Genomic DNA, 11,408 nt, shown 5'->3' with positions numbered 1-11,408 from the left:
TCGGATCCCATGTCGGGGGCCTTCTCGCAACTGTAAAATTCACTAGCAAAGCAAGGCAAATCTTGGATTCGATTTTTTTTAAAGCGAAACTCCATATTTATGACAAACAACAAGCTACCATTTGTATACATCAAGTGGGACAACAGGGGAACCCTAAGAAACTAGTAACAGGGAGGGATATATGACAATCTAAAAAATCGACAACAAACCTAGCCAGCACCCAAAGATGTTACCGTACATATGAAATATCTCAAAAGAACCAACTGCTAAATTAGAAAGGGAAATGACTGCGACATAATATCTTACAAATGGATGAATGAAGAAAAAAAAGTTTTTTGAGCTACTTCAACCTGGACAATCAAAATCTCACCTCTGAGCAACGGCCCTTCCTTTCCGGGAACTTTAGCACCATCAACGAGTTTATCCATTGTAGTGTTCATCATTGCGTCATAATAGGGCTCACAAAGGCGTTGATAATTTTGCTTCTGGCACTGGCAATTAAGAAAGAAGTTTGTTCACCCACCAAGCTTGGACTTTCCCTTGTTAAGTTCAGAGTTGCCACATCCCATAGAAAAATTGTTCCTTAGTATACTGTTCTTCAGGCCTCCGTATATTGAGAATTCAGAGGTTTTCTGCAAACACTCTTCAGCGACACGTGAACTAATAAATTAAGCAGGAAGTATCAAAAGAAAACTGGACTTGATATATGCACTAGCTAAAATAAGAGGAATTCAAGCAAGCAAAGTAGTATATGGTTACACAGTTTCAGAGCAGCACTATTAGAACTTGCAAGTAGGAACATGTATTGGTTGATTTGGTAACCGAATTAAGCGTAACCGAATTAAGCATAACCAAATTTTGCAAAATTGAACCGAACTGAATGAGCCGGCAATGTTTGGTGGGTTAAATGTGGTTATACCGAATACTGCACACCCCTACTTGCAAGATAAATTGTATACCTAAAACCATGCAGCAAATGTTTGTGGAACCGCTGAAGAACACAGAAACAATAAGGCTGACCTACTGTGGTTTTGAAGACACTAGTCATCTATTATTCCAACTGAGAGGAACAATGAAACAACACAAGCTGGTATTTAATCAACCTATTCTAAATTGCTATTACTAATCTTTTCTACCAAGGCTATGGCAACTAACTACTCTTCTATGAGATGAAACAACATAAACATCCATAAGACGGTAAACTAAACTATTAGTGTATTAAATGGCAGCTTATTATGACTACATAAATTAAACTACTTTACCTAATTAACCTCAAAATGGAGCCTCAAGCGATTCATCCCAGACTTCTGCACTTCCATTAGAGGCATCTTCAACATCTTCCTCCATTGAAAGCCTGATATATTCTCTATGTGCAAAGCGATCCCAGTCGGTCAATGTTGGATTCTCACGCTCCTGTTTGTTAAGATGTCACCAACACTATCACCAACGATCTCCAGCAACTGGATTCATTGTAAAAGTTTCTTAAATTCAAAATTGGAGCAAGGAAAATTCAATACGCAACAAACCTGACGAATTAGAAACGGATCACGAGTTTCAAAGGCCATAAACTTATTAAGGTTGAAAAGGATATTGAACACACTTCCGGACAGCTTACAGCCTTTCAGGTCACGCAATGTGATAAAGCCCTCATGCTGCATGTGAAAAAACTTCACAGGTCAATTTTATCTACAAAATATTGAATCTATGAAGGCAACTGCTTGGCATACTGAAAGATATCACAGGTCAATATTCTCTACAAAATGCTACATTTATGGAAGAGAATGGCTTGGCACACTGCTATATTTTTATAAAATCAAGGAATATTTAGTAATTGAGTTTGCTTAAAGCCTTGATATCAGATTTTAAACAAAACCTCATTTCTGTGCAAGATATAGGCAGCATCTGTCAACCATATTTGCATTTACCGCTAATAAATTATCTGTCAACAGGTTCCTACACACATGAAATACATTATAGAAAAGTCATACTATCCATGGCAAACCTCTGGTCCAATCATGTCAATTATCTGGCACAAAATATCTTCAAAAAGCACAGGCTCTTGGGCCATGCATTCCATGCGGTGCAACTGCTCTTCATAAAAAAATTGCATTTCATTCCTTGTCAAAACACCATTTCCATCCAAATCTATGCACTTGAACCTGAAAATAAAATTATGTGAAAGATTGTTCAATCGCTAGCTAATTATCACCTTTGCTAAAGAGAAATAATTATTCATAAAATTGTCCCGAAGTTGAATTCCATGTCAGACACAATACGATATCTGTATGTAATTATATTATAATGAAACAAGAACATAATGACCAAAAAATTTGATAATTTGTCCAACCCTTTAACTCATCATCATTAATCATATCTTAGAATATAATGTCTCTTCATTTCTCACAAATACTGTCCATTTGTTCTCTTCCCCTATTTTTACTATGATTATTGTTAAATTTGGGGTGCACCAGAACTCATCTACCAGGATCATATTACTCGGTAGATGAAGCATATTAAGGTGAAGCAAGACTACACTATAACACCAAAGGAAATTAAGGTGAAGCATGATTACATTATTACACAACAATCATGATTATTGAATGTTAACTTCCCCATTAATTATTTGTCTTCAACTTCGTAGTTCTTCCTCAATCATGAAATCATGACTACACTACACCTAACCTAATTAAAGATATGTACATGAAAGAGATAGAGGTCTAAGTAGCACGGACGCTTCATTCAACCAACGTTATTCATTTTGAAAACACGTCGGAAACTTGGTGCTTCGGACACAAGACTTCACTTTTAACATGGAAAATCTTAAAATAACATCGTTTTTCTGTGTCCATGTCCAAATGTCCCGTTTCTCTGTATTGTGTTAGATCGAGATGAAAGCATTCCCAGACATAACAGATTATAGAAATGCAGCTATTGGAAGAAAATTTCCAGCACAGCACCCTTAATCCCAAGCAACCAGATGTAAATACATACCAATATTCAAGACTAGGTTCAGATGACTTATCCTCCTCCGACAGTATGAAATTCACAAAATCCTCATATCCCATCTTCCCTTCAACCTTGCTAGTAAACTTTCTCGCAACCTGGAACGGTACAGCACATAATCAGACATTTCAAAAATGATGGAAATTAGACTATACAGAATGAGATGAGAGGATGAATGAGATAGACAATGTTGAAAAAAAAGAAAATTTTCTTTCTGCAGATAGAAGGCGACTGAGATTGAAGTACAAAAGCCTTATCTGACTGACAAACCTGGGCAAATATTCTATCAACAATCCGGTAGGTAAGTGCATGGTTACCATATCTGATGAGGTTCTCTTTGTCGATCAGAAAATCATGATCTGTGTCAAGTTCCCAAAATTTGCAGTATATCACATAAAAGTGTTCATATGAGAAGTACCTGTATACATGATGCAAGAAAAAAGAAGAATTCAATACCATAAAGAACGTTTCTCAAAAATAATTTAATTAAATTCTATAAAGGTGCTTGAATTTGAAAGCTACGATATTTCATATTCTACAAGCTCAGCCAGAAAAGGTTTACTACAACTAAACTCAGCCAAATACCAACGTAGTTTAATTTAATTTGAAGAGAGAAATGCCAATTTTTGGCTGATTACAAACCTCAAGACTTTATTTATGTCCTCTTCTTCATCTGCATGCAGCATTGCATCAATTAAATTTCCACGTTTGAGCTCCCTGAGGGTAAGATGACCATCCCCGGATCTATTTATGTAGTAAAATATTCTGTATATTACAGTTTCAGCTGGCAAATCACAGAGAGGAATAATCTAAGTTAACAAAGAGCTCGTGTGAAAGGTATAGTCCATCATTATGGAACATCACAACAGGAAACATTTACAAACAAGAGATTTCCTAGAAAGTTTTGATATAATTCATAAGCTTCTTCGAAATTTAACACTAATCTTAAAATCTGAGCTATAAAATGGAAGCTTGTCAAACACGTTTTGCTGCCAATTAAAGTGCGTTGTCTCAGATAATAAAATGATCAGTTGGTTGGTTTTTGGCCATAGAATATCCACAATTGACAACATATTTAACTATTTTTTTCTCCTACAATCTCCATCGAATAACCAAGAACACCATAATCAAATTCTACTCAATAGGGACTCTTTATTCTTTAGCATCTCATTCATCTGAATATGTACATGTGTTAGCATTAATAAATACTGCTAAATCATAAGAAACACGTCCGTTATACAGTAGAAGCAGAATAGACGTGAAAGCGCTTGATTGGAAAAGTACAAACCATATCTTTCCTGAAACTCAGGCGTGCTCTGTAAAAACTCTAATCCTGGATGAGTTGCCAAAAGTTCTCGAAGCACTGGTTTAAAGTCTTCCTGTTTATCAAATGTACAACATTATAAATATGAAAAGAACAATACGGAGATGATGGCATCCAAACCTGGCAGTAATCCAATAATAATAAAATAAAATGAAAATGCAAGAAAAATGTGTTCATGCAGGTACATAAACTTACAAATGAGAAAAACTTTATACCTGAGTGAGGTATTTGAGATCTGGTTGCTTAAGAATTTTATATATTTGGGTTGCCATATCCATTGTCAGTATGTTACCATTTATCCAATAATTAACAAAGGCATCCCTACAAGCAAGTTAGGTGCAAACAGCATTCAGTAAACCAATTAATTACCATTCTTGAAATTAACCACCAAATAAATGCACTGATGAAAATCTGCACCAGGCAACAGCTATAATGTAACATTCATCTACTTCCTATATGCTACTTTGGCAAGTAGGAATCAATCTTCGTAGAAAAGAGAGACGAATAACACATAAAGACAGAAATAAGATCCTACAACGAACTTTTAATTTGAACCACAAATCTACTTGTTAAAGCTGACAACAGGGCCCAACCTTATTCACTTGTATGCTAAAGGGCGTGAATATAAAAAATACTTTCACCAGTTGAATTAATCATCAATAAAGCTTCAGGAAAGCAGTTATTGTGCTCAACTAAATAGCCTGCAAGCTCAGAACCACAACATACAGTCTTCAAAGTTCTCCATATATCACACCTGTACATAGCTACTTAGCTAGGCACCAACCATCACAATAAAGCTTAATAGCAAGAATGTGGATTTACAATCTTTCCCTTCCTCGTTCAACTAATTTTGCCAAATGGTTAACGATACTCTATATAAGTACATCCTATTGCTAACTAGACAAATGCCTGCTAAGTGAATTTCACGAGTTGAGCAGATGAAAGGGCAACACCATAATCAGCCAAAGAAGGCACTTAGCTAAAATACTTCAATAAGGTAATCACATTATTGCCCCCTCCCTCACAATTTTTTAAATTAAAAAAAAAACATATTTCACTAGAATTGAAAAATGGAATAAGTTTATTATCATCACCTAAAGCCTCAATTCCAACACAATCAGACCCCAACCAATAAAAACTTTCCAAACAGATTCATAATTTCAGTCTTCAAGTACTGCAAAGTAGATTAATTCCAATAAACCAGCGTCTTAAACAGGCAGGAGGTCTCAAATATTTACAGCACAAATATCAGGATCAAATAAAAAGCAGTTAAAATACAAAGTTCTCCTCTCCGAAGTTAATTTAATAGAAACATGAGAAGAAAATACCTCGTGACAATACCCGTTCCAGTAACATCGATCCTTTTAAAAATAGTCGAGGAGAAAAAAGATGGCAGTTTGCATATTTCCTTAGTAACGGATTTGAATTCTGAACATGCAAAAGAAATGGAAAATGAAAAGATGAGTTCAAGAAACATAACAAGACTAGAAATTTCATGCATATCTCACCGTGTATCTGCAGTCCATCAGAGCGTCCATAGAAAAAGTGATTGATCCGAAACAAACATTGTTCCTTCAGATCATTTGGAGGTGGACGGCCATTTTGAAAGTAAAACTGACAAGCATTTGCAATTATTCATATGACAAAGATCAGTGAAGGAAATGAGATTATAAGGGAATATTCAATGTGAGTATGCTAATTAACAGAAAAGAAAAATAAAATTAACAAACCTGAGGTATGAACTCCTTTATTGGTTCACCAACTACTTTTAGAGGAGAGCCTAAATTAGAAAGACCAGTTCTCTGCTTCGTTATACGAGGAGAACCACTAGTACTCCTAGGAGAAAGTGGAGGAGTACTTCCTCCAGGAAACATAGAAGGCAAGGAACTGCCTGTGGTAGAAGTTGCATTAGAAGAGTTTCCAGTGACATTCAGGGGAGCACCTGACTTTGCATCGTTAAGCAATGATGTGACCTAGCCAAAAAGAATAAAAAAGTAAAAAGAATTAAAAACTAAGAAAGAAAAAAAGAATACAATCCCTGTCACAAAATAAAAAAGAAGGGACTTGGTTGGTCAGAAGGACTTTCTATAAACAATCAGCAAAGCACCAGAAAAGACATCTTGACACATTAGTTTCAACTGATGTGTTATCTCTTCTAATAATCACACATATGGACATTTGAGTAACGTAAACAACAAATCACAATGTAAAACAACAGACTAAGGGACAAAAGGAGCTTGTTAGAAGAACTCTGATTCTCCTCCTGAAAGTGCCAATGCACTGCCACTAATGATTTTATTCACACTTCAATTAGTGCATCGATTAGAAGTATAAAATCTAATTCCCATTTCTACTAACAACAGCGTTTTGGTTAATCCCATTTCCTTGACTGAAAGCTTCCTAATACATAACTGTCAGATTTGAATTTTCACGAGTAATATTGAGAAGATACAAATGAGTAGGTGCAAGAAATGCAAAAACTATAACTGGTAACTTCCATCTTTTCAAACACAGTGTAATCCGTCTCATTCTGGATAAACCTCAATAACAACCTCATATTCCAACAAAATATTCATCAACACCGCCAAATTTCAGCTCTAAATCACAAGTCTTATTACGCCACATATCCAAATCACATTTTATAAAGTTCCTCATCCTTCACAAAATCATCTTTTTATATTCAATTCCTCAATAACTATATTACGACCTAGATTAGTTCAGTTTTAGTCCACTAATCCAAAAATGGAAACTAAACAACATAAATAAAGTCAGTCAGTAAGTCTCCAAAATAAATATTTATTTATTATTTAAGTCCCTGGCAAAACAAATCTAATAATCTAAAATAAAACATCATAATAAAAAAAATTAAAGTACCTTAGCGTCAGGAAGAGCAAGCCACTGCTCAAACAGCATCTGAGCAAAGTCAGGATACGATTTGAAGGCGAGCGGCGACACCTCCGGTAACTGTAACAACTCCGCATCTAACATCGCCAAATCGCTAACACCACCAGCAACAACAACAACAGGACTCGTTTCCATTGTTCTTTAAAAAATAATAATAACAATAATCAAATCTAATTAATCCAATCCAATCATATATATGAACTAAAACCCTAGGTTTCACAACAATTACCGCTCTAACTTTACAATTTTTGTTCAACAATCTAAGATTTGAAGCTGTAGCAGCGGAAGTAGCAGCTAACCCTAGATCTTTACAATATTAAAATATTTTGTTGTGTTTGGCGAGAAAGAAAATGAAGGAAAATTTTGAGATATTAATTGATTGAGCGATGGGATGCGATTCAATTTAATTAGCTAATGGAGAAATTAAATTAAATTAAATTGCAGAAAGATTTTTGATTGATAGAGTAAAGGGAAGTGACGTGAGGGTGTTTTTGTAAAAATGATAATGTCCGAGAAAATTAAATAGAAAAGGACACGTGTCCATCATGGGTCACGTGCTTTAACATGTGATTTCTGTTACATTTTCTTTTCTTTTAACTAAAATATTTATTAGTCCATTAGTCAACTTTATTCGCCATTTTTGTCAACAATTTTGGCAATTTGATGATTTAATGACAAAAATGTTGTTCAAATGATGAGGAAATTTAGTTTCCAATTAATCCTGCTATTGATAAAAGAAATACAAAGATTAAGGGTTCTTTGATAATGCAGATTAAATCATAAACGCGTACTTTAAACTTGACAAATTAATATTCACTAATTTTTATGTTTTGATAAATCGAAACGTCGAACTATTTTCTACTAAAAAATGATAAATGGAACTATTTTCTGGCAACTACATCACGGTTTTTTTAACAAACAAAAGTAAATATTTTGATTTGCCAAAAATGGGAGTTAGCGGCTGGGTTTAACAATTTTTAAAATTTGCATTGTTGTTGCAAAATACGGTAAATTTTATAATTATTTTTAAAATTAATCCTAAAAAGTATTGTTTTTTTGAGGTTTCAGTGAGGTAGCGTTTGATACTGAAAATTAAGTACTACAAATCAAATATTTAATAATGGATATTAGAAAAATTAAATGTTGAATTTCATATTTTGTTTGATCATTTTAACCACTTCAAATTTTTAATTTTTTAATTTAAAATGTTTTGATATTAATTTTTTTAATTTTAAACATTAAAATTTTAAACTAAAATTTATAATGAATATAAAAATATTTAATAAAAAAACAAGCAATAACATTAATAAATAGTATACATATCAAGAGATAGTTTGTGAAAATAATTTACTGTAAGTAAACGTCATAAATTATTTTAATAAGCAACTTTAAATGAATCAATAATTTAATATTTTATAATATAAGTTTTAATTTAATATTCTATTTTATTTTATTTTAATTTAACTGAATAGATTCAATTGCACTTGATATGTTATTAAATATGCTTAATAAAAATAAACATTAAACTATCCAAACTACTGTATAAAATTTTAATTCATAAGTCCAAGGATCGAGACAAAGCTCTGATAAAATTGAATATTTTCTATGTGTTTCTAAGATCTTCTTTTGAATTGAAATATTTTGCATTCACTAATAATTATTTATAGGGATACATTTAGTTCTCTCTAATATCTTAAATGCAATCTTGTTTTGGTTAATATTTCTTTCAATTGAACTTTTGAATATACATGTATATTGTTATTTTTTATGTCTATTAAATCGACATACAAAACTATTTTTTCATGTATTTAGAAAATAACACAAATATCATTGTTTTCATGTACATTTATGCCAATTAAAAATATTGATTCTATTTTAGATGATACAAATAAATTTTATGTAAACTAACATGCATATGAAATGGGTTTAAATTATGTCATATTTACATGAATTAAATGTTGTCATTTAAAATATACCTTTTGTAGTTATAAGTTCATTTTTGTATTTATTATATAGAAAGGGAGAATAGCCCCATTATTTTCCCATGAGTGAATAAAAAGGAATTATTTTTAAAATACATAGTTTTTAATATTTTTTACATTTTTTTCGCCATTCTTTTCATAATTACTCTCGCTATCCTAATTATAAATATATTTACAAAAATATCCTACTGTATATAGAAGGCTTCACTCATTTTAAGTTATAATGTTCACATAGTTGCATTTATTTCTCTCAATAATTCTCTTATTCTTAAAATTCTCTCCTATCTCTTTTTCTCTCTCAACTTTCTATTCCATACGTCTACTTACGCCGCATATCATTTTTTTCCATTTCGTCGTAGCGTGTTTTTTCGATATATTTCTCGTCATGTATCTCGTTATCACGTTTTTTGCAGTGGATTTCTCATCACTGCGGTTCTTCCATTATTTTTCTCGTCACCGTGTTTCTTCTAATGGATTTCTCGATATTGTTTTTTATATTTTTTGTAATTTTTTTATATTTTTTGTGATAATTTAGATTTTTTGTAAAGAGATTATTGTAAATCTATTTTTTTATTTATAAAATTATTATATTGTCAATATAATTATTTTATCTTTCTCTTATTCATAAATTTGTTCTTTTATTTTGATGTTACTGATTTTGAAAAAATGAACTGATTTATGGTGTATTAGCAGTGTTTTTATGATATATTTACGTTATAGTGTATTTATGGTGCATCTATGTTTTTATGGTGTATTTTTCAGTGTTTATAGTGTATTTGCGCCGTTTTTATAGTATACACTATAAAAACACTACAAAACACTATATATACACCACAGGTACACTATTAAAACACTATAATTAGACTAAAAAAACACCATAGACACACTATAAAAAGCACCACAATTACACTAAAAAAACAATAAGAAAAAATCTATAAAAAAGAGCATAAATTAGTAAAAAGTGAAAAAAATTATTTAGAAATTAAAAAAAGCATTTTTGGTGAAAAAAAAGGTATGACATGTAAATATATTTGAAAACAATGTATAGTTGAAAATAAAATATAAAATAGTGTATTTTAGGACATTTCCTCAATAAAAAACATCTCAATGTAATGTTATTTTGGCTTAAATGCACAAAAAATCATCAACTTTCTCGTGTTTTTGGTATTTAACATAATCTTTTAATTTTGGCAAAAAAATACATAAACTTTCAAATTTTTGCAATTAAAGATACCGACACCATTTTGGATGCAAAACGACACCGTTTTGGATGTAAAATGATACTATTTTTCTAAGGACACACGTGGTCTTAATTGCAAAAATTGGAAAGTTTATGTAAATTATGCCAAAATGAAAAGATTATGTTAAATTCTAAAAACACGTGAAAGTTTGTGATTTTTTTGATGCATTTAAGCCTATTATTTTTACACTAAATTTAGCACCAAAAGTAGTAAAATATTATTTTTAGTGTAAAACTAAATTGTTATTTCTAGTGTAAGATCTTTAAAATTAGTACATTTAATTATACTAGTTTCGCATTACGTGCTATGCACGTGACTCGTAATGTAACTACTCAATGAACATATTAGTAAATTTATTATAATTATATCAATTTTTTATTTATAATTAATATTAAATTAGTTAAGAATTTTTGTAAAAGTAAATATAATATATTCGGTTATTAAATTTTCTTCTTTTGGTTTTATAATAATCATAATTAAATAATTAACTTAATTTTATTAATAATATTTTTAAAAATAAATAAAATGGAAATTTAAATAATAATATATTGACCAAATACAGTATTTTAATTTTGTAGTTCAATCAAACTAAAAGATAGGTATTCCTATTAATTTGGAGACAATTTAGCTATTTTTTACATACTAAAAATTAAATTGGAGATAATTTAGCTACCTATTTTAATTAGGACTTTAATTACTATAGTGATTAATTAAATAACTAATTAGTTAATGACTATAAAACCTTTATTTAGTAGTAAATTGAAAAGGATTATTCAGTAAATTTGCTTGTCCCCCCCATCCGTGCTTTTATATATAGTATAGATAGATAGATATAGATGATAGTTACCTTATTAATTTCATGTATTTTTCTCTACTATTTGATATTTTTTTAATTGTATATTTTAGGATTCTTCAAATACATCATCTTTTTTTCTTTTCTAACAATGATAATGA

At 31.1% G+C, this 11,408-nt stretch overlaps 1 protein-coding gene across 1 annotated transcript; it reads right to left on the bottom strand.

Annotated features, from left to right (window-relative positions):
* Positions 1-246: 246 nt before the first annotated feature.
* On the bottom strand, positions 247-7,671 carry LOC126673248 (serine/threonine protein phosphatase 2A regulatory subunit B''beta-like). The gene is made up of 13 exons (XM_050367323.2): positions 7,202-7,671; positions 6,058-6,300; positions 5,836-5,941; positions 5,656-5,755; positions 4,543-4,648; positions 4,292-4,382; positions 3,646-3,787; positions 3,274-3,421; positions 2,992-3,101; positions 2,003-2,159; positions 1,527-1,652; positions 1,263-1,413; positions 247-643 (listed from the first exon to the last, which is right to left on the bottom strand). Exons 1-12 carry the CDS (start codon positions 7,364-7,366, stop codon positions 1,273-1,275), a joined length of 1,635 nt encoding a protein of 544 aa, XP_050223280.1. The 5' UTR covers positions 7,367-7,671; the 3' UTR covers positions 247-643; positions 1,263-1,272.
* Between the last annotated feature and the right edge of the window lie 3,737 nt (positions 7,672-11,408).

Source organism: Mercurialis annua, linkage group LG3 (assembly GCF_937616625.2).
Source record: "Mercurialis annua linkage group LG3, ddMerAnnu1.2, whole genome shotgun sequence".
Classification (NCBI taxonomy): domain Eukaryota; kingdom Viridiplantae; phylum Streptophyta; class Magnoliopsida; order Malpighiales; family Euphorbiaceae; genus Mercurialis; species Mercurialis annua.
The sequence above is the reverse complement of the archived record's forward strand: the minus strand, read 5'-3'. Positions and strand labels throughout refer to the sequence as shown.